The 25,423-nt window shown below is 33.2% G+C and overlaps 1 protein-coding gene across 9 annotated transcripts in view; it reads right to left on the bottom strand.

The window, feature by feature from the left end:
* CCSER1 (coiled-coil serine rich protein 1) overlaps positions 1 to 25,423 on the bottom strand; it is a 1,457,637-nt gene that overhangs the window by 948,041 nt on the left and 484,173 nt on the right. For all 9 annotated transcript variants that reach the window (XM_004039129.4, XM_055385647.1, XM_055385645.2 and 6 more), the window contains exon 6: positions 13,945 to 14,152. In XM_004039129.4, the coding sequence (XP_004039177.3) occupies positions 13,945 to 14,152 (208 nt within the window). The remainder of the gene's footprint in view (positions 1 to 13,944; positions 14,153 to 25,423) is intronic.

The following is a 25,423-nucleotide window of genomic DNA, read 5'->3' as shown; positions in this document are numbered from 1 at the left end:
TAAAAATGTGTCTCAGAGGAACACAATTACGGCTTTTCCACTTTGCTTAAGTGATTCTCTGCTCACTGTCTTTTTCCAAAACCCATCAGAAGCGCTGACAACTCAAGTATTCCTTGGAGATTCTGCAGGGTGCCATCTGCTGTATACCTGTTATGTTGCAGCTTGAAATTCTTAATGTCGGATTTAGCCCATCGAATCACACAAAAGTATGTGAGTTGTTTTACAAGTGAAACATTAATGCTGGATTCATGAAGAAAACTGAAAGTTAGACTTGCATAATAAAACCACATTAGTGGTTATTTGATTAATTATTGAATATGATTATAACACAAATAGATTACCACACCAGTTAGGTACAATGAAGGTGGCATTATTGTTAAAACTGTGGGTTGCAGTTTGTTTTCTTATAAGCAATCAAATATTATGCATGACTAGCAGATAATATAAGTACACATACCAGAAAAGAAATCTCTGGCATATGGGTATACATTTGTTCACCTTGATTCTGCTCCACTTGCATTTTGACATCATATAAATATCAGAAGATACACTGACAGCAGAGGAGTAGGCAAAATATTTCTGCCATTTTTACAGGCATATGGATACACAAGAAAAAGGGTTATGGGGAGTAATGTTGCTGGACAGGGAACCACTCGGATTACATACACTTGAAAAGTGAGTTTTTTAATATAAGATTTCACATACATAAGAAAATATGTATACATAATTATTTTGAAAAAATGTAAGAAAACATATTGCAAATAATAATACCTAGAAAGACCTCTGTGTGCCCCTTCGTAACTGCACATGCCTTCCCCCACTACCTCTAACAGATAATCTTACCCTGAATACGGTGTTTAGCATCTTCTTACTCTTTAAATCTTTTTTCTTATGGTCTAACTATACACATATCTATTATTTAACAACATATTATTTAAGTTTGTGTATTTTTAACTCCATATTCTGTATGAGGATTTACCTGTGACTTGATTTTTGTGCTCAAAATATTTTTTGTGGGCATAAGAATACAATTAACATAAAATATCTTTTAGATTAATATATTATACCTCATTGGGAGAGTAATGTAATAAAAACACCGGGGAAAACTTAAAATTATCTAGTAGTTTTGAACATGCACCATTACACTTTTGGAAGAGACCAGATTTCCACGGAGAGATTAGGCACCCTGCCCAAAATCATATGCACCTAGTAATTGTGAGATCTGAAATTCCAATCTGAGCAGTTTGTTCTAGTACCTTGCATTAGTCTGTTTTCATACTGCTATAAAGAACTGCCCAGGACTGGGTAATTTAAAAAAGAAAGATGTTTGACTCATAGTTCAGCATGGCTGGGGAGGCCTCAGGAAACTTACAGTCATGGTGGAAGATGAAAGGGAAGCAAGGCACCTTCTTCACAAGGTGGCAGGAAGGAGAAGTGCGGAGCGAAAGGGGAAAAAGTCCCTTATTAAACCATCACGTCTCCTGAGAAATCACTCACTATCACAAGAACAGCATGGGAGAAATCATCCCCATGATTCAATTACCTCCACATGGTCTCTCCCTTGACATCTGGGGATTATGGGGATAATGGAGATTACAATTCAAGATGAGATTTGGGTGGGGACGTAAAGCCTAATCATAACTGTATCCTGTGATCACTATGCTAGATTTATTCTGCAGTATTAAGTAATAACATTAAGTAATATAAATAATACTTTTTAAAAGAAAAATGATACCTCAACATGGAGAGTACTCTATAAAATGAATTTTTGTTTATCATTCTTGATTAACCTAATAAAATCTATAGTGTCCTTCCAAAACTAAGACATGTCTTATTTTAAAAGCTATTTTTAAAACTCAGGACATCTATTATTAATTTTCATGTCTTTCACATTCATAGACCAATGCCATAAAGGAATTAACAAACAATTTAACAACTGAGAACTAGATGGAAATGGTTATTTCTATTCTAGGCTTTGACTATCCAAGTTAACACTTAGAATAGGTTGTTTTATATATTGAAATTCCTAAAGCTTATTACTATGCTTTTGGAATTAACTTCAAAGGATTGCCAAATCGGTTGCTTATCTTTTCTTATCCTACTTACTTTTCATCACCTCCCCAAGCTGACCTTCTCGAAGCAATATTTTCTCTTGGCTTTTTGAAAGACACTATGCTCTTAGTGTTCTTCCTAGCTCCCTGGACACTCTTTCTCTTGATTTTCCAATCATTAAATATTGGCACATCCTACTCTGGTTTTAAATACAAATTCTCTCTTCCATAACTTTAAATAGAATCTATATGATCATGAATAATCAATCTACATTTCTAGCCATGATTTTGCTGGATGTACAGACACATTAATTCAAATTTCTGCTTGACACATACTTTTGCATGTTGAAATAAGAATTTCAACCTTCACCTGATCAAAATAAAACTCTTGTTTCCTTCTGTCTTGCACAGGTTACTCCTCTTCTAGTCTTCCAAGGCTCATAAAATGGCAATATTATCTGCCTGTGACTCAAGTGACAACTTTCAGAGTAATGCTTGATTTTTCTCTTTCTGTCACCACTCTATTCCAGTTCACAAGCAGGTACTATTGACAAGACTTCAAAAAAACACTACACATCTCTTCCCTTCTATCTCAATTTCTTTCATTCTGGTCTGTCACCCTGAGTTCTCACCTGGAACAACCACAGTATATGTTGACTCTAAACAGGAAATTCAATTGACATGTTGTAGTACTTTTGTGGAGTGGTGTCAAGTCAAATGTGCTGCCATAATTGAGTAAGTCCAGAAAAGCATAAATGGCAATAATCCTTCTACTTTTAGTTTTAGATAGTATGGCTTTTATTAAAAATTATTGGTAAATTATTTTAATTTTATTAAAAATTATTGATAATTTTATTGATATTGATTCAATATTGATTGACATTGATTCAATGAATACAACACATTATGCTATTAAGAAGCATTTACTGATATATATGTGTATATATATATATATAAAGAATATATATATGCTTTTTTAACTGTTATGTTTTTAAGTGTTTAAGAAATCTCAAATATTTCACACCTGGCTTGACATAGTCAGCAATTATCACACAAGTAAGATCACTGCAGTGGCTCATGTTCATGAGTGCCTACCCCAAACTCACACTGTGATGTCCTGTACACATTTTATTGCTTAATTGTCAAAATAACCCTATGAGGTAGTTATTAATACTACATATGATGAAATAGAAACTTAAGAAAACCTTAATCAACTTACAGTAGCTATACAATGGCAGAAGTAACATTCACACCTAGATCTCTATGATTCAAAACAACTGTAATCTTTACCACTGCAATATACTTCCTCCAGTGGAATTTTGTGAGTGAAATGGGGTTGGGGTTAGGAAAGACTTTTTCTCCACCTTCTCTAATCTCTCCAAGAGGACTGTTGAAAATTAGGGTTGTTTACAAAGCAAGAGTCATGGAATTATACTTTCCTCCTCTCCTCATCTATTTTCAAGACCAAGTTGTACAGCAGCATAGCCAGGCCTTATTTATGTAGGCAGAATACTGTTACTAAAAATCTATCAGTCTAAGAGATGCCATTATCTAAACCAGAGGTTTCTTCAGGGAGTATACAATGGGATCCATATGTGTATATGAAGACTATGTTACCTTGTAAATTTTTTTAACCTATGTTATTCTAACAATGAGGGAAAATAACTTGTAATAATTTATAAGAACTGACAATACTAAGTTAGTCTGTATGATAAATGGTCATTGTTGTTTTACAGGTCTCACAAGGGAAAACTAAAAACTCCACAAATGGGAGCACTGACACTGGCACTTAACAGTTGTGTAATGATATTTCATGTGTTGACATCCAAAATGTGTAATTTGATGAGTTTTGTTAAACATGGAAACCTGTGCAACAACCACATGATTTGAGATTAAAAAAATTATTATCTTAAAATTTATTTAATCAATGTAGAGCTCTCCTAAAAGATAAAATGTGGTGCTGCAGAGTACCTAGTTCACTCACACAGAAGATGCCTTTTGTTTAAGGTTTTAAGGTATGGCCCATCGAACTTCACAGTCAAACAATTAAAATTTCAAAAGCTTAAAGGAGTTATCCCGCACCTATTTCAAGTTAGAGTAGGGCTTATCTTGAAGAGATTTGTGGGTATGTATTTTGTCTAAGGAAGTGATTCCCGAATAAGGTTCACAGGCAACCCCAAAAGGAATTTAAGAGAGTTATATTCACAGAAACACTTTCCAAGTTTGGTCTTTAAGGGACAAAGAGTAAAATGAAAAGAGGCCTTTGGATACCAATGTCTACAACTACAAATAAGGATGAAGAAACTATTCTGCTGCAAAACATGTGCTACCTTTATGAGAAAGAATTGCCCAGAGGTTAGAACAAAGAACATAGAGGGCAGAACAAAGAGCAAGAATTTTTAGTAGGCCTTGAATCCTAACCAAAAAACTACTAACGTGTATTAGTTTACAGGTTAAAATGGAAAACTACACTTGAGTTGCTGTGTTTAAACCTCATCTACAGCTATACATGCTTTAGATTTTGAGATTCTGCACTTTGAATTGATGCTGTAATTGAATGATACTTTGAATGGCCTTGGGAGGGGCTGAGTGTACTTTGCATATGAGAGGAATACACCATTGACTGGTAGACAGCCTCCAAAATGGACCACAATGTTCCCTACCTCCTGGTATTCATACTTTACATATTGTTCTTCCATGCTAAATCTAGTTTGATCTTTGTGACCAATAAATTTGACAAAAGTGATGGTATATTACTTCTGAGACTAGGTTACAAAAGACATTGTGCATTTTGTCTTCTCTCTCTCAGATTGTGTAGTCAGGGGGAAGCCAACTGCCATGTTGACCAGCGAAAAGGCTACATGGTAAGGAACTGAGGCCTCTGAGCACCAGCAGTGAAGAACTGAGTCCTCCTGTCACAGCAATTGAGTGAACTAGGCAGTAGATCTTCAAGTTTAGCCAAGAATTCATGACTACAGCCATTGTTGACATCTTGAGTGCAAACTAATGAGACGCCTTCAGCCATAACCCATAGGCAACTACTCTCAAACTCCTAACCATAGAAACTTTGAAATAACAAATATTGATTTAGTCTACTAGATTTTACAGCTGATTTGCTACACAGCAATATATAATTTTATCACAACTTTATATTCTTCAATGCTATTAAATTTACTGTTAATTCTGTCATTTTATTATGAACTTTTTTGTAGATTTCTTAAGGTTATCTGTATAAACAAACATATCTGTTCATACATGCAGTTTTACCTTTTCTTTCAAATATTTATGCCTGTTACACTTTTTCTTGCCTCATTCCTAGCTAGGACCTCTAGCACACGTACAGCAAACGTGGTGAGTGGATATTCTTACCTTGCTGATAATATTAGGAGGAGAAGTTTCAGTGTTTTACCATCAAGTATGAATATTAGCTACAGAAGTTCCCTTGTACTACCAGTAAACTGAGGTTTATATTTTTATTTGAGCCATAAATTGGTTTTCAATTTTTCAAAGGTACTTTTTTCATCTATTAATATAGTCTTGTGCTTTTCTCTTTTTAATATTTTAATATAGTAAATTGCATTGCTTGGTTTTTGGATGCTAAAAAAACTGGAATGAAAGCAAATAGGTCATTATTTACATATTGCTACATGTATTTACTAATTTTTAAGTGACTTTTGCATCTATATTTATAAAAAAATTCTGTAATTTCCTTTTTCCTGTAAGGATTTTTGCCAATTTTTTTTAATAGGCATATGTTGGCCACATAAAACAAGATGAGAAGCATAATGTGTCTCTATTTCCTGAAAATTTTTACATAATATCTGTCATATGTATTTCTCTTTTAAATAATAAATACATTAATTCAGTACAAGTTAGGCTATTCAGATTTGCAATTTCTTATGTCACTTTGGAAAGCTGTATTTTTCAAAGAATTTGTTTTTATCATTTATGTTAATTTTTTGCCATAATGTTCTTTGTAACCATGTCTTATTATCATGTTGATGTCTGCAGGATTTGTAGTGATTATTCCTCCCTAGATTCATTGCTGGCACTAGTATTCATGTTTCTTAATTTTTCTATAATCCTTTTTTATCAGCCTTTTTTTGAACTTTTTCAAAGAATCAATTTGGGCTTATTATTTGTTTTTAATTTTATAGAGTTTTGTTCTTTATTATGTCTTTCTACATGCTTCATTTGGATTTAATTTGCCCTTCTTTTATTAGCTTCCTTTTTTACTGATATTTCATAGTTGCACATATTTTTGGGTGCATGTGATCTCTGAATGTGTGTATACAATGTGGAGTGATTAAATCAGGGTAATTGGTATATACATTACCTCAAACATGTATCTTTTCTTTGTGTTGGGAACATTACAAATCTTCTAGCTATTTTGAAATATAACAAATTATTATAAACTATAATTTCCCAATTGTACTATTTAATACCAGAACTTTTTTCTATTCAACTGTTTTTTTTTGTATCCATTAACCAACATTTCAAGGAAGAAAGTTAAAGGTTACAAATTATTGCACTCTTTATTTGAATATAAACATTTAAAGTCACAAATTTCCCTGTAATCATAGTTTTAACTATATCCAGAAAATTTTGATTTGTGATATTATTATCATCATCTCATTGGAAACATTTTAAAATTTCCTTTCAGCTTTCTAAATTCGTCTGTGGGTTATATAGAAGTTTGTAATTTAATTTCCAAATATTTGATGCTTTTATAGTTATTTTATTATTTTCGATTCCTAGTTTCATTCCATTTTTCTCAAAAAATGTACCCCATAGATGTCTACCTTTTAAATTTAATGGGACTTATTGTGTGACCCAGTATATAGTGTGTCTTGATGATGTTCCCTCGCATTTGAAAATAATATATAATTATTTTATTAATTGTAGTATTCCATAAATGTCAATTGGGTTAAAAATATTGATAATATTGTTCAAATCTTCTACAAATTTTCTGATTTTTTCATTTAGTTGCTTTATCAATTATAGAAAGAAATGTTTTAAATTCTTCAACTGTGATTGTTAATTTGTTTCTTTCTTCACTTAGTTCTGTCAGTTTTTGCATTGTGTATTTAGAAGTTCTAGAAACAAGCCATCCACATGTCTGATTGTTGTGTCTTCCTAAAGAACTGACTTTTACCACTATGAAGTATGGCTCTCTGACTGTGGTGAAATGTCATATATTTAGATCTACTCTGATACTAGTATAGTCACTCTAACTTTCTGCCATTTGATGTTTTCATGAAACTTGTTTTTCTAATTTTCCTTAAACATATTTCTGGACCAGCAAAAATAAATAAATAAACATAAAGAAGGCAGCAAAAACTTGTAATTTTGTTATTTTCAAATGATAAGTATAAAGAGAATTCTGATTATTAGACTGCTGTCTATATTTCCATGGTAATTGCTTGATTTGGATATTTCTTTACTTTATGACTCTCCACTGTGGCCATTTCCTTCTCTAATTATCCATTGCTGAAGTTCCTGCCCTATAGACTTTTCTTTCCGTCTCAAGATGTGCTGATAGGAAAATGTCATTTAGTTATAAAATCCTTATTAATGCCCTTTGAATCATTTACTGAAATGCAGTAAAAATAAACTCTTTAAAAATTCCCACCAAACAGTGATGAATGATGAAGTAGAAAACACTCTAAATTTTATAATGTAATTGCAAATTATGCTGAAAAAAACCCAAAAATTTTGCATTGAATATTATCCTTGAAAGTTTTAAATTATTATTCCTTTTAGGTAAAATGAAATTAATGTTTGAACTACTAGGTAGTAGAGAAAAGAAAAAGAAAAATAGATTCCAGCTCTTTAATCAATGGCGGGTCTTTTGCAAATGTTTCACAGCCCCAATATTTGCATCAACTATATGGGCCTGTAAATTATATAAATTTTCGAATAAGTAGTTCCTTGATTTTTACTTATCTAGCTATTTTGTTAGAATAGATACAGCTTATTATATCAAAATATATTTGTTTGATAAAGAGAGAATAGAGCAAACTAAAAGGAAGCATTAAAACAAAACCCACCTCTGTAGATATTAAACATTTTCTTTTCTAGATCAATAAAATTTTGTAAAAAAATTAAGAAAAAGAAGAAAAAAATGATAGAGTTCTCTTTCCTTACTACAGTCATGTCTTTTCCCACTAATACTAGAGAATAAAGTGACAACAATAGAATTTCTAAAGGCCAACATTGATCATTTTTCTAAAAATAAAGGAGTTGAAATTTGAAGTTGCTGGGAATATGAATGTGCATTTTAATAAAAAGAAACTGATCTTTAAAAAAGGATGACAGAATTTGGAGTGTGATACTCCATTCAGATTATTAATTCTTAGCTCACTTCAAAATTAAAATCTAGGAGGTCAACAGACCATCATTAGGAAAACTGTAAGCTCAGCCAAACAAATAAGAAGTAATAATGGCTTTATACCAACAATTTTATGTTTATTAGATTTACTGATCTGTGGTTTTATAATGATTTATAGTTATCCTTTTCCTCTGAAATTGCAATGATGTTCAGTGAAAACAAAATTTTCTCTGTGTGAAAAGAGTGAGTACATATGGAAATAACCAGTCTCTAAACCTCTAGGCCTTTCTTCTAATCTGGAAGATTTAGCAGATAATTTAAAAAATACAGTTAAGGAACACCATAGCCATCTACTGCATAGAAAGATCTGAAAAAGCTTCAGGAAATTATGTCTACCATTGATAGACTTGGGCATACAAATGGGTCTTGATTAAATTAAATCTAGTAATTTTTGTGATGTGTCTTTATTTCATATTCTGAGAAAAAAAATATTGTACACTTCTTTTAAAGAGGAGAAATTTGCTCCATACTTACTTTGATCCTCATTCCATCAAGCACTCAAGTTTATCATTTGTTTTCTGCGTTATTTTAATGGTAGCCTAGAAACAGAATGAAATCCATTTCCTTTCATTTATTTATTAATAAACACTTATTAAGCAGCAAATACCTTCCAGGTTGAGAAGATACAACAAGGTACAAGTTCACAAGATCATTTTCCTGCATCTTAGAGTATCACTGGGAAAACGAAGATAAGCAATTATAATGAGGAGACATAAGTGCTCCAACGATAAAGGAAATATAGACTGTTATACAACCTGTAGAAGAACTTGTAAGGGCAATTAGGAAATATTTAAAGATTTACAGGGACTGACTTGATCACATAATCATTTTAGCCTGACAGCAATGAGTAAATTGATTTGATAGGTGGGAAGACTAGAAGTAAGACCAGTTATGAAGTAAGTAAAATGGACCATCAATGATGTAGGAGCAGTTGGAAGAAGAGATACATATAAGCAGATCTGAAAAGTATTTAGGAAGAAGAATTTCCTAAGTAAAGGAAGGTTTCAGGATGTTTAATACCAACAGCCTAAAACACAATATCCCAACCCAGTGCTTTTCCAGTATACTTGGAAGAGACACTGAGAAAGTCCTCACCATTCACATGCTTGGGCCAAAGACAGGTTTACTGAAGCAGAATATTTAGAGCAATGCCTACCCATTACTCATCTCCATCTCTGGTTCCTACCCAAGATGATTCAGATACAAACACACTGTTAGATTCATTTTCGCAGGTGTATTCACTTTCAAAATTATATTTTATTGAAAGTATATATTATATATTATAAAATAGCATAACATATATAATCCCCAAACCTGGATTAGATTAATATGATTTATGTTGTTATGGTGATGGCACAAAATGGAAGAATTACTAAGTGCCAAATGAATTACTTGATGAAAATTTTTATTAAACCCAAAGTAGGTAGAATAATAAGTAATGCAATGACAGTTAATGACAAAATAACTTTTAAAAAAATCCGCAATGAGCTAATGGGATTTAACATTTTAATAGCAATCTAAGGTTGTTTAGCCAGTAATAAAAATTGCAAAATAATATTAAACATGTGATACCTCATAAAAAAATTTAGAAAGAAGTAAATTTTATAGGTAGCTTTAAAATATTACAAGTAGATCTCAGCATTAATGCTTATATTCATTAAAATGACATAAGTAATATAGACTATATAGATAAGAGTACTTGAAAGATAGAGTACAGGTCGAGTACCCCTTCTCTAAAAGGCTTGGGACCAGAAGTGTTTTTTGAATTTTTTCAGACTTTAGAATATTTGCATATACCTTATGAGATGTCTTGGGAACGGGACCCAAGTCTAAACATGAAAGTCATTTATGTTTCATATATACTTTATAGACATAGCCCAAAGGTAATTTTATACAATATTTTAAATAATTTTATGTATAAAACAAGTGGTTTAAAGTACTTATATGTGGAATTTTCCACTTGTGGTGTCACGTCAGTGCTCAAAAACCTTTAAATTTTGGAGCATTTTGGATTTTGGATTTTCAGATTAGGGATGCTCGACCTGTATATTTATTTAGCCTGCTGTGTAGAACTTTCCAAGGAATTATTTTTATTACTCCACAACCCTGAATCAGTTCTAGAAACTTTAGGAAAGTCATCTATTAACAATCTGTCGAGGCATCCTTCTAGCCGCTAGTCATTAACCACAACCCTAGAGCAATCTTAAACAGATTAAGCCAAAAATTTTCTGTGATCTCACTATTACTATCTCTGGATATTTTCAAATGCTATTTGTAGAAGATGTTCCTTCAAAAACAACAAAGGATAACTTGATTTGCTCACAAGAAAGGTGTACCTTTATTAGCAAAAGTGTAAAAATATCATGAATGCATTGCATTTCCACTAAGTCATAGGTTTCAAAGAGATCAATGAGAAAAAATATACAAACGCAATACTCATGTAACAAACCAAAAATCTCAAATAAAAGCATATTCTAATATGACATGTAAAAATTAAGTAATTATTTTACCTTAAAATCAAATAGGGACCTCCTGCCATTAAAAAATAATCTGTGAACTTGGCCAGGTGTGGTGGCTCATGCCTGTAGTCCCAGCACTTTGGGAGGCCGAGGCGGGCGGATCACGAGGTCATGAGATCAAGACCAACCTGGCCAACGCAGTGAAACCCCGTCTCGACTAAAAATACATAAAATTAGCCGGGCATGGTGGCAGGCGCCTGTTGTCCCAGCTACTCGGGAGGCTGAGGCAGGAGAATGGCGTGAACCCGGGAGGCAGAGCTTGCAGTGAGCTGAGATCGCGCCACTGCACTCCAGCCTGGGTGACAGAGCAAGACTCCGTCTCAAATAATAATAATAATAATAATAATCTGTGAACAAAGATTGAACAATTGTGCATCACAAAAATCAGCTCAAAATAGGAATGAATTTTTTTATATTAAAATATATTGTTAATCTAAATGAATATTGATATTAAACTCCAATTTAGTAATGAAATGGGAATGGCAGTTTAAAACTTCCTGGCTTAGGGAACAGTTCAAAAAATAATTTTCTTTAGAGGCCTCTATTATGAATATCTTCTTAGTAGAACTGTTGTCTATGCTAATCATATAATACTATTGCTTTTCCCTGTTGATAATAAAGATCCTCTGCTCACTGAATGGGCTGCACAAACATATATTAAGTATTGTTCACTCTACATCAGCTTTAAAAAATCAATTCTCTTCAGCTTCTTCGAATACCCCTTAATAAAGAAAACCAGGTGGCAGTATAAAAACCATCTAAATATATTCTGAATATTGACTTTATAGTGAATATCACTGAATATTTTAAAATTATAAAATTAAGTACTCTAAGAAAGCCTCTTGACACCTTCTGTCAGCTCTTTCTACTTATCTTTTGCTTTAATTGATTTGTTATTAAAATTCAGACCAAACACAGGTAAAAAGCTGAATAGTTGAGACTAGTATCTTCTAATATAACAGCTGTTACTAAGTTTGCCTTGTTCAAAGAGGATCAGGTTGCATGTTAAGCCAAAGGTGGAAGAAATTCAAACTTATCTATTCATTTGCAGGCAAATATTTATGTTGTCAGTATAGAAATCATACAGTTATACACATAGTAATGTGCTAGTAAATATTTAACAACAGGCTTGCCAAAAATAAGAGGCCCTAATTTGCAGTGTTTGCCAATTTCTGAGGCATAAATACTCCCACATGGCTGATTTCAAGCTACCAAAATGACATAAATGAATCTACATGTTGGAAATCTGTACAGTCAGAATTATATAGTACTTCCACCATGTGATTCTAAAAGATGTAAATAATCTCACAAGTGTAGATAATAGTAAAACAAATAGAAAATACATTTTGAATACTGATTACCCTTTTTAAAAGTAATTAAGTTCATATAATTTATTTTGATGCCTTTGCTGAACTGCCAGCTCATATAATTTCTGAAATTCTAAGAGTAATCAAGTATAAGCATACCGCTACAGCACAACACATTATAGGATCCAGAAAATCCAGAAACAAAGGCTGCCCTAGAGATATAACCTGTATGGGACACAGAGAAGATATCTTCCAGCTTTTGTTTATGATATGGTTTGGCTGTGTCCCCACCCAAATCTCAGCTTTAATCATAATAATCTCTATGTGTCAAGGGTGGGGGAGGCAGGTGGAGATAACTGAATCATGGGGGCAGTTCCCCACATACAGTTCTCATGGTAGTGAATAAGTCTCATGAGATCTGATGGTTTCATAAATAAGAGTTTCCCTGCACAAGCTCTCTTGCCTGCCACCGTGTAAGATGTGACTTTGCTCCTTCATCGCCTTCCGCTGTGATTGTGAGGCCTCCCCAGCCATGTGGAACTGTGAGTCAACTAAATCTCTTTCCTTTATAAATTACCTAGCCTCAGGTATGTCTTTATTAGCAGTGTAAGAACAGACTAATACAGTTTATAACAGCTGATGAGAACACATTACTGGAAGCCCCAATAGTCTATGGCATTCATTTCTTTTATATTGCCTTTTTTCTTCCTGATTCAATTCTAGCCTCCAGTGGTAGCTGCTAGCATTATTATCAAAGTGTTCAAAAAGCAAATATTAGCAATCATTATAACATAGAGACTATTAATTCTAAATAATATTTTTCTCAATTCTTTATTAATATCTCCGATCAATAAAGATAAATCTACTTAAAGATAATAGGATGTAATACAAAGACACAAATTTCAGGCTGTTGCCCTGAAATTACACTTACTTGAGAAAAATAATTTAAAATTTCTAACTCTCACTTCACATGTCTATGAAGTAATAATAATCACATGTATAGTTTGTATAGAAATCCCTCAAATAAAACAACTGTTGTAATTATAAAAATCAAACCAAAGCAAACTTGAGTCCTAAAGAATGGCTGATTTCTAGGCACAAGGGTAAAAGAATCTCATTATGCATTTTCCTGACTAGCTCACTGTTTCAGTAACTAGGCCCAAGCTGTGGGGAGGGCAACATTGCCTACATTCCTTAGGCAAAATCATTCAGACCTTCAGATTGAATTTTACTGTAATTCAATTTTACTGAATTCTGATTATTGGAACAAAAATGACTAAATAAACTACTTTTATGGTATCATATAAACAAAGACCCAGTATCATTGATGTGAAATACATTTAATAGATTTCTCAATAGCTTTATAACAGCATGTAACCATAACTTTATAGCTGATACTCATTTCTCCTTACCTGACAAATAGGGGGATGCTTGGGATCAATTTATTCTTTTTTAAGTATTTCATAAACTCTTACAATTTTAAGGCTAAAGAGTACCTTATAAACCAGAACTTCAAAACACTCATTTGACATATGAAAATAGCTAAGCTCCAAGAGGAAACCTGACCGCTGCCCAACGTCATGTAGTTAATTACTGACAGAGCAGGGTCTAACCACGTCTGCAGACTTCATTGTCTACCAGCACTGAAGGACATTAATCTTAGAGCAAACCATTACCTCTTGAAGAACTCTCTTCATCTTTAATAATAACGTCTTGACTGCCGTGCAGTCCTGTAACATCAGTCTGAATGGCAGAGAATCTATGCCTCCGTTTTCTTCCACACCTTGTAGAGGCCAATCCGCAGATGGACTGTTGGGCATTCGGCTGATGTGGGAACACCTGGCTTCTTGATCAACGTCCTTTGTTAATTTCAGGGAAAGACTCCTAACAAGAAAAAAAAAAAGAACAAAAATTACAGTGCAGCATGCTTACAGCAGTATTTCCCAAGTTGTTAATCAATGTTTCTAGTATCCTAGAAAGTATTTCTTGTGTCCTCATTTCATGATATTAGTTTATTTATTTATTTATTTTTTGAGATGGAGTCTCACTCTGTCCCCCAGGCTGGAGTGCAGTGGCGTGATCTTGTATTCTTAGTAGAGATGGGGTTTCACTATGTTAGCCAGGATGGTCTCGATCTCCTGACCTCGTGATCCGCCTGCCTTGGCCTCTCAAAGTGCTGGGATTATAGGCGTGCACCACCGCTTCCATCCTCATGATAGTAGTTTTTTAAAATTTTCAGACATTCCAGTAGAAATTATGAAATGGTTCAAATATATATTTAGTGGTAAGATTCAATGAAAATTACTGTTTTAGGATATAACCTTTCCATTAAAAAATTGTTTCCATTTTTACAACCAAAAGACCTATCCAATAATGATAATTAATATTGTAACTTACTTCAGAATATTTATAAAAACAGTTTAGGGCTTCTGCTTAATTTCAATACTATACATATATATTTCTGAATTATATTATTTTCTTACATACTATATTTTTATATTATACAATTTTCTGAATTATATGACAAGATGCCTTAGCAACCTAAATAAAGAAAAAACAAACAGATGCTCTGGCACTTGCCACCAAGGTCAGGCAATAATACAGATAAGAAAATATATTTTAATTAATTTTATTCACATCTGATTATTCACAAACAGAATAACTGAATTTATAAATTACTAGATAATTAGTAAACACATTTTTGAATAATATTCAACTGTTTACTTATCTTCACAGATATGTTCAGTGGTTCAATTGTCCTGTGAAGGGATAAGATAATAATTACTACCTCCATTTTATATCTATAATGAAATAATGAATAAAAAATTATGGCTAACATTTTTTGAGGGTTGACTATTGGCCAAGTACTGTGCTAACCACTCCATGTGTGTTAATTCATTCAAACTTTGAACAACTTCAAGAGGTAGATGAAATAAAGTACAGATAAGTAACTTTTCTTGGAGTTAAAGAGTTAGTAAGAAATGGATGTAAAATGAAATAACCTAGGATTTCCCCCCCTACTAACTACATAATGTGCATGCATATAATAATAGCTAATATTTATATAGTTCTTATTGAACCTCAGGCAGTCATGTAATGTCCTTATAGGTGTTAAATCATTTAATTCTCACAACAATTCTTTCAGGTTAGTATTATTATAATATCCATTTCCCAGTGGGGTGATTTGAGTCAAGAGAGGTTAAGTAACTTGCTGATGGTCACACAGCTAACAAAAGACATTGCTGAGGTTTGAATGCTGGCAATACATACTTAGCTCTAAACCACCACAGTGCTGCATTTTGTGTGGAAAACAAGCATGCAAATGAACAAAACAGTATACTTACAGTTATACTAACAATCATTAACATTTTCACTTTAAAGTGTATATTTTATCTGATACGATTGATTCAATTTAATTATATTATGTCTAACTCGCAATGAACTATACAGTCATTCTTAAAGCCTTCCGTTTAGTGTTAATGCTTTCTATGGCTATTTTCTCTAAGACCAATAAGAATAAAATCAAGTATAAAAATTAGAAGTCATGGTAGGTATATATTAAATTAGAGTAGTACTTTAGTTATAATCGAATTTTTGAAGATGTATAATTTTTAAGTTGTGAACTTGCCTGCTATTTGGCATATATTAGGCTGACTCAGTAAATAGTTGTATAATTGAAATTGAATAGATAAATACAATAATGGGTGAATAAATAAAACACAATTTGTTGTAATCATTGATGCATACAACTCATACAGAAAAATTTTTCTGTATTGTGAATTGTTATGAATTGCAGGGCTCCTGTCCATGGCTCTAAGTTTCCTGCCACAATTACAATAAAATTTAAATTATATTTCTATAATTCCTGTTAGTGTGCTGGCTCTTTAAAATTATTTGGTCAGTCATGGATCTAAACACCCATTAGGACTGACACAACTTTCAGGAATCATATTTGTGTGAAGTTCTAACACTGTATTTCAGGGAATTTACTGAGGCTCTGGAGATTATAATTTAACATTTACAAATTTAAGTATCTTTGCCATTTTCAAATAGCTAAGATGAGCCATGTACAGAAATGCATTTTGAAAATAAAATTAGTCATTTTTTCATACTTCAATAATTTGAATATATTTTTAATCCAAAAAGGAAAAGATGATGGCATTTTTTTCCAAAATTATTGAAAACATCCACATTGTGTCCAGCAGAGCAGTGATGGCTGAAGTTGCAGAGATTAATAGGATTCTGTCACTGACTTTAAGAGGTTCACCACAATTATTAACTTTTTAGTAGTTGATACTAAAAAAAACTAATATTCTTTCACATATGAGAAACAAATCAATTCATCTCAAAACATTTTATCTCTACATGAAAAAACAGATCTGCTACAAGGCTATGGTAATCAAAAGCATTCTTAATTAGGTTGAAACAGTTAGTGAAAGATCTGTTAAATGGGGTTGCCACTCAGCTGCAAAGGCCGGCACAGCCATCCTGTTTTATGCTGATTGCCATTGTCTTTCTGATTGGTTGGTGCCCACGGTTTACAGTTGTTCAATGTATTGAATATTAATGTTTTGATCAATAGCCATTATTGGGCAGAAAAATACCCAAGTGTCTCTGGGTAAATTCACCTAAAATTATCCTTGTGGTTGACAAGAAAATGAAGAAAAATCTCTAATACAAAGCCATATTTTCCTCTAGCACAGACAACATATTAAGGCTGGTGAGGGGAGAAAAAGGTTCAGGTGCTCTTCTGTTCTTGCATTTAGCAGGGTTCACTGGATAATACAATTCGTTCACTTGGGGATATATAACTCTGTCTGCCAACTCTGAATTATTATAGTTTCAAGAAACTGAACAAATGTGCTTTACATCACCAAAGATAGTCCTTTAACTTGGCAAAAAAAAAAAAAAAGAGTATGATACTGAAGCTGGATACAGTGGTTCATTAATCACCATAACTACTCCAAACAAAAAACAAAGACAATGTAATCTCCGCTGAACACATTTATATACAGTTCATCCTCTCTGTGTCAACTTCATGAATCTTCAGTGAAATTGTTAGTAATATTTACACATGCCTCGTTGCTTATGAGTGCTAACCAAGTTTTTATAATTTAAGATTTAGTAACATTTAAAGTTTGAGACATACAGACTTTTCTAAGTCCATAAGTACCAAAATAACATAGGTTTTGGATAAGATTAATAGCAAATCCCATAAATATTATATTAAGTGGATTCTCAAATGAGTAGAGGATTGGAGACTTTCAACTGATACTTAACACATTTAAGTTAAACTACGATGGTGAACTGGCTTTGCACTTTTCTCCCTGGGATCCTTCGTGTGAAAGGAATTTCTTATCAAACTAGTTCAAAAGTTCTGCTGTAATTCTCTCGTCAGTATGGCAGACAAGTTTAATGGGAAAACATATATCTTGACACATACTACAGGGGAACTGAAAGGTTTTCCTTACCTGAGAGAGAAAGTAAGAATATTTTTATGATTTTTTTTCTCACTTAGCTATAACTAAGTAGTATCATTGGGTAGTTAGAATTTCCTCTGCCCACAAGTGCTCTTCAAATCATTTGAAAACTTCTTAATATAATGGCCCAAATGACTATCAAAATACAAGATCATGTCAGTTGCATAGCATTGATCCCATTATCTGTCATAGGAATCTTTCCTTATTTAGTGCAATGACATCTTTCATTATAGGGAATGTCTATGGCCAAAAAGCATCTCAATGATTTACACTTTATAATGTAACTGTGATTTCTGAACCAAATTTCCAAAGAACAGAAAAGTAAGTAACCCCTATTTACCCGGCATAATAAATAAGCATATGCACACAACTGCCTTCCAAAGCTTCTATAAGTAGAGCTGCAGAAAATAATATTTTTTAAAAACCTTAGCTTAGGATACTTACTGCTGTTTCAACTTCATTTTAAAAAGGTTCAGGTTATTTACGGTGAGTTTAATCCTAGCTTGAATAATTCTAAGACCAGCACAATGACATAAATCTATATTAATGAACTAGCATTCCCAGAACCTAACAGAAACTATCTGTTTAAGGACCTACCTACAAAAAGTCTGTTGATTATGAATAACTCATATTTTTCATTTTTCCTTTCCAAATATATTGTTTGTCTGAGAGTGTTATTTTAGGAAAACACTTGTATCTCAAACTATTCTGTAACTGAATGTTTCATCATATTTCCAGAAGAGATGCAATCAGCATTTCCCTCTCTAGTTAAGTGTAGTGGTTATAAGAACTTAACAGTACATTTAGATAAAATTTACATTTAGATAAAAATCTACATGTGACAAGTTATTTCACCACTACCTGTGATATGGGGAAAAGCAAGATAGAATTCAAATATCTTAACATAGCCAACAAGGTTGTTTCATGGTCTAGAAACTGTCTCTCTCACAAAACCTCATCTCTTAACAGCTGCCTCTTTGCTCTTTGAGTTCCAAACACATTGGCCTTCGTTCAGGCGCTGAAATGTGCCAAGTTCCATCCTACCTCAGGGCCTTTGCATATGTTGTTCTATCTCCATAAAAAAAAAATCCTGCCATCCTGGCCGGGCACAGTGGCCCACGCCTGTAATCCCAGCACTTTGGGAGGCCGAGGTGGGGGGATCATGAGGTCAGGAGATCGAGACCATCCAGGTTAACATGCTGAAACCCTGTCTCTACTAAAAATACAAAAAAAAAAAAAAAAATTAGCCGGGCGTGGTGGTGGGTGCCTGTAGTCCCAGCTACTCTGGAGGCTGAGGCAGGAGAATGGCGTGAACCTGGGGGGCGGAGCTTGCAGTGAGCCGAGAATGCGCCACTGCACTCTGGCCTGGGCGAAAGAGGGAGGCTCCATCCCAAAAAAAAAAAAAAAAAAAAAAAAATCCTTTACCCATCTTCAGATCTTCCCTTATAAAACATCAGCAAAATACCATCTCACACCAGTTAGAATGGTGATCATTAAAAAGTCAGGAAACAACAGGTGCTGGAGAGGATGTGGAGAAATAGGGGACACTTTTACACTGTTGGTGGGACTGTAAACTAGTTCAACCATTGTGGAAGACAGTGTGGCAATTCCTCAAGGATCTAGAACTAGAAATACCATTTGACCCAGCCATCCCATTACTGGGTATATACCCAAAGCATTATAAATCATGCTGCTATAAAGACACATGCACACGTATGTTTATTGCGGCACTATTCACAATAGCAAAGACTTGGAACCAACCCGAATGTCCATCAATGATAGACTGGATTAAGAAAATGTGGCACATATACACCATGGAATACTATGCAGCCATACAAAGGACAGTTCATGTCCTTTGTAGTGACATGGATGAAGCTGGAAAACATCATTTTCAGCAAACTATCGCAAGGACAAAAAAACAAACACCGCATATTCTCACTCATAGGTGGGAATTGAATAATGAGAACACTTGGACACAGGAAAGGGAACATCACGCACCGGGGCCTGTCGAGGGGTTGGGGCAGGGGAAGGGATAGTATTAGGAGATATACCTAATGTAAATGAGGAGTTAATGGGTGCAGCACACCAACATGGCACATGTATACATATGTAACAAACCTGCACGTTGTGCACATGTACCCTAGAACTTAAAGTATAACTAAAACAAACAAACAAACAAACATCAGGTCGCCAGAGAAACCTCTGCAGCTAGTACCCCACTCTTAAAAAATACACAGGTACCTCTTTTATATGGTAAGACTTCATTTTTAACGCTTATCACAGATGCATTTTAAAAAACTAATTTGAGGGGACCTCTAAGAACACATTTGAATGAGCTGATCTACACTCCACCTCATGTTCCAAATACAAAGAAATGCTAAATAACTTACAACCACATTTATTTTAAAACATATTACAGTACAAAAGGAAAAGCCAGATGAACTTCCAGGTGCCATATGAAAGAAAGCAAAATAGAAATAATTATACAAATTGCCACTGTGGTAGTGTCAGGGTATTGAACTTGCATGAGGTTTCTAAAAACAGAGGCTGCAGCAATTTTTACGCCTATGCAGATAAAGGAGAAGATCTGCCACAGATAAAGGAGACTCGTAGTGCTGATAGACATAGAGTTCCAAACTTTAAAAAGGCTCAAAAATTCACTTGATCCTACTAGTAAATTAACTACCTGCTGGAATAACTCTATTCTTTCTCTAAAGGAAGACAATAAAATACAGACTCTGAAAAACATGTCATCCATTCATGTGTGTCAAATATTCCAATAAGTAGGCATGCAAAGAAGCAGAAAAACAATTTACAGACAGACACTAAAAATGAGATGACCCATATATTGAAATTAGCTGACAAGAATTTTAATCAGCATTATAAATATGTTCAAGGTCTATTAAAAATGGCAATAACAAAAAAACAAATGGCAAGTCTCAGCAGAGAAAAGGACATTATAAAAATGAAAAAAAAAGCAGAAACTTGGGAACCAATTGATAACATTTCTGAAAGGAAAAAAATATTATGTGCAGACATTGTTGGCTGCCTACCCACTACTCATCTTATACCTCCTTCCTGCTTCTTTCAAAAACAAAACTTCTTAATTTGTTTAAAGGCTGGTTCTCCTATGACTCAGATAAATAAGAGAAAGAGTGAGGTAGGAGGGCTTCAGGAAAACATTTCCTCCCTGGCAAAAAAGAAAAACAACACAGAAAAATTATAGCTATTTTCCTTTGGATGTTGTTTTGTCTTGATATATTGCCTGGAATGATTGGTGTATCCCACAAAAGAGAGGAGAGTCAGCTGTAAAAAACACTGGTGGCCGGGCAGGGTGGCTCACACCTGTAATCTTGGCAGTTTCGGAAGCCAAGGTGGGCAGATCACTTGAGGTCAGACGTTCAAGACCAGCCTGGACAACATGGTGAAACCCCCTCCCTACTAAAAATAAAAATACAAAATCAGCCAGTAGTGTTGATGCATGACCATAATCTCAGATACTCAGGAGGCTGAGGCAGGAGAATGGCTTGAACCCAGGAGACGGAGGTTGCAGTGAGCCGAGATCGCGCCACTGCACTCCAGCCTGGGCAACAGAGTGTGTGAGACTCCGTTTAAAAAAAAGAAAGAAAGAAAAGAAAAGAGGTCATTGTTTCTTGTAACTAACCAACTTGGGGATTCCCTACCTCTTCTTGTTAGACAAGATTATGTTTTTGGGTTTTTTGTTTTTACTGTTTAATAATCTTTGTGTTAGGTTTGTCTATTACTTGGAGGCGAAGGCATTCTAACTTGGATAACAGCTAAAGGATATATTCCAGTAAGAAAGACATTAAATCTAGAAGTAAGGGGGAAATATCATAATTAACTGGGTAACTATTTATTTCTATATTTGAAACTACGATGATTCAAGGAGGTAATAGGGACAGTACTTGTGTTTCTTGTTCATCAATGTATCCACAAAACCTTGCACAATTCTATGTAATACTCATATAAATAGACTAATCAAATTTAGTATAGAAAAAGAATAATAGTCCATCATGTATAATATCTCCATTTACTATATAGGACAGCTCAAGCCTAAATTAATTTTCTAACTGTCACACAGAGACTGTGAAATTCTGGTTTCCTGACTTCTAGTCCAGTGTTCTTTTACCATATTGTATCATCTCTTAATAGGGTTACATTTTTAAATACACTTGTATTTATCTATTCTATTTTTACTGAAGCTAGAATAGTGAAATATTATTAAGTTACAGTCTTAGGGAATTAGATTAAATAGTAACGACTACCACTATACACTAAAATTAGTTTCCTTGTCCAAAATTTTATTAATTTTATTTTTACACCTATTTTGGTGCTTATTTTTTACTTTGTCCAAAATTTTAGAGAAAGTATCCTATGAGTGTAAAACTGATCATACAAACTCTGCAAGTTCTGGCTTAGTCTTAAAAAGAGAAGGTTGACGTGACTGTGTATGTTCAGTACCTTTTCTCCATGCCATTAATGTCATGAGTATTTTTCTCTCCCATTTTCTACTTTCTTATTCACATGTGACTTGAGATCCAGGTTAAAGAGCATTTCACTTATGAAAAGAATCAGAATTAATGAATGTAGAGATGAAAGTACAATCAGGTTGAACAAAAAAATCCAAATTATCGTTTAAAAATTCCATACACATAAAGATACACACCAAATCTGTTTACACACACATACATATTTTTCATTTCCTAATTAATTATTTAATTGTAGGTATTGTATGCCTGTAATCATGCTATTATTGAAGTAATAATACATTGGGTTTCTTTCCCAGAGCACTAAAACTGACTGAAAGTTGAGAGCACAAAATCATCAAAGACATTTCATATAGATGGAAATAAATCAAACTCTTATTTACTGCCCCCTAACATTTATAGAAGTTGTTCGTAACTTACAAAATATCACAGGCTGGCGGGTCTTCCTATGTCTAAGAGGGATCAAACAAATTTTTTTTAATCTAAAATTATTTCTCCTTAGCCTTTCATGCAATTCATCATATAAACAACATAAATCATCTGCTGTGTTGGAACACTTTTATTTTATACATTTTCCAAACTGCACATTTTTCTCCTGTGGGGATCAGGAATATTTTCCCACCCTCTCATTCACCACTATATGGAAGAGTAATTTTATTTGGGAAATTTTAAATTACAGAAGAAGAGTAATGAGTTTAACAAAATCTCATCTGAGGAATAATTATTTCACGATGATACTTAAGAGCTTTCAAAATTTGCTAGAAGTTCAGTTCCATTGTAGTTTTTACTACATTTACTGTCAAATACATTTATAAAGATGAAAAACCTCTAAAAAGGGAAAGAATTTTTACTATATTAAATATTCTATTTAACATTTGGTTGAAAACAACATTTTATAAATATATTATAGATAATGAGTATTTTTATTTTGTAGTTACCTATAATGTAGATCTTACAGTTATGGGTTAAGTATTTTTGGCTTTTTAACTTACATACTATAATTCATTTGAAATATGTTTACTGGAAGAAATATATAAGAATTCATTATTCATTTTATTTTTGCTTTTTGAAATAAAGGCTTTTTTTAAGTCACAAACTCCAGGTCTAAAGTGATTTACTTATTATGAACTTCTTATCAACAATAAGAGTTTTATACTTGCAGTGTAACAGAATGAGAATCATTTATTATGAAAATACATTTATTTTAAATGCCACTTGTTACCTACCTTCTTCCCTTCCCTTCAATATCAGAATAATGAGCCACAAAAATACCAGTGCCTTGCTCACTTCACATCCATATTATGTAATAAATTTGATTAATCTTACAGGACCAAACTACTAAAATAAAATCCAGCCTATTTCATTATCACATAAAATAGTTAGAACCTAATATTATTGTTTTAAGAGCTAGTATGTAAAATTTTTATCGCCATTTGAAGAATGCACAAAATGGGAATTTAGATATGATTTATGAAAAACATTATTAAAAATATTACTGTACGTATATTTGCTTCTGATAATTTGTGTTATAATATTCAAGATGTGGCAGTCTAAGAGCTATAAGTGTTAGCCAAAAAATTATAGTCTAGAAAATAATGTTTCTAAAAAGAAAATTGTTGTCCTGTAATTTGGCATAAAGGTAATACCTAAAAGTATTGGCATAATCCATAGTGGCTAGGAAACTAAAGCTTCCAATACTTTTCAAAGATAAAGACTTGGTGCTTATGACTTTGAGATTACAACTTTGAATAAATCTTTAGGGTGACAGAACTTTATCAATTTGAGAAAGATTAATAAAACCTACATTAATCTTCCCAATCAGATTTCATACATTCCACTCTAAAAGTAACAAAAGGACTTGTGATATTTGTATTCAATTTCAACTAGAAACAGATTTTCCATATTACACCAAGTCAAGGATTCCAAAATGCCTTGACATACCCACTCACAGCCACACACACAAAAATCATCTAGATTACTTTCAAATAAGAAATGAAAAACATAATATGGTTTATACATAATTATATACAATAGAACTGTCAAAGTATGAACATCTGTTGCAAGGAACAAACAAAAAAATCCTTGAGATTAGTAAGAAAATCTCAGGCTAGACCTCAGAAGGGATAACATGAAGACAGAATGTCATCGCTGAACTAATTTAAACGATTCAGTTTAAAGTAGCTGAATTACTTTCCATTATTCATCAGTATAGCACCAACATAGACAAATACTACAATCATATGTATAAACATGATACATGGCTATTAATCATAAGGTTAGATAAGTTAGAAGCTGCAAAATGTTTTAGGTTTCTGTTGATGAATCTTTTCCTAACTCCTTTCTCAAAGACACAGACACTAAGATGGTTGGACTCTTATCTTTGTGCTTCAATATATTTTTCTTTGACTGTTATCTCAGTTTCTTTCTTTCTATGCTGAAGTATACTTGACATTTAAAACCAGATAACAGTGGTTGCTGGTGGCATAGGATGGTTTTTCTTTTACACAAGCAGCAGAAACACAGATTGGTGTCAACATTGAATTGTCTTTGAAACAGAGATGAGAATAAAAACTCAGCCCTCTTCTTAATACAACCAAAGAAGAGGTGAGAGAATAAAAGCTTCATTTTGCTCTTTCCTCTTCAGAGATAACTGCCCATTTAGAAAGGATAACAGAAAAAAAGTAATTCCCCCCAATAAAATCAAGTTCCATTCCTAAGACATACCTTCACCAAATAATCGTACTACGTTGTTTTATATGTATTGTTTCATACATATGAAACATATGTCTGAAAAGAATAAACTGTTCTGAAAAGAATAAATTGTTTTATGTGTAATAATTGTATTTTAAATTATGTCACCTTTAGAGATATTTTAGTAATCAATTCTTATATTACCATTTTCCTAGGTGTAGAGACTGAACAGGATACACACAGCAAAACAGAACTTTAAACCCAGAGTCTGGCTCCAGAGTGTGAGTCCTAACATTTCCACTCCCTTCAGAGACAGCCACTTGGCGAAATCCTCAATAAGCTTCTTAAGACAAACTCTAAAAGCCATGAATACATACTGATTAGAGGATATAAGCTAGTTTCACCTCAGAGTAATTCCTATAAGCTCTTTTATTTGTATTTAACCTAAAACATTTTTTCTTTCTCTCCCTTTTATT

This window comes from Gorilla gorilla, chromosome 3, assembly GCF_029281585.2.
Source record: "Gorilla gorilla gorilla isolate KB3781 chromosome 3, NHGRI_mGorGor1-v2.1_pri, whole genome shotgun sequence".
NCBI classification, from domain to species: domain Eukaryota; kingdom Metazoa; phylum Chordata; class Mammalia; order Primates; family Hominidae; genus Gorilla; species Gorilla gorilla.
Note: the sequence above shows the minus strand (reverse complement) of the source record. Positions and strands in the feature narration are given on the sequence as shown.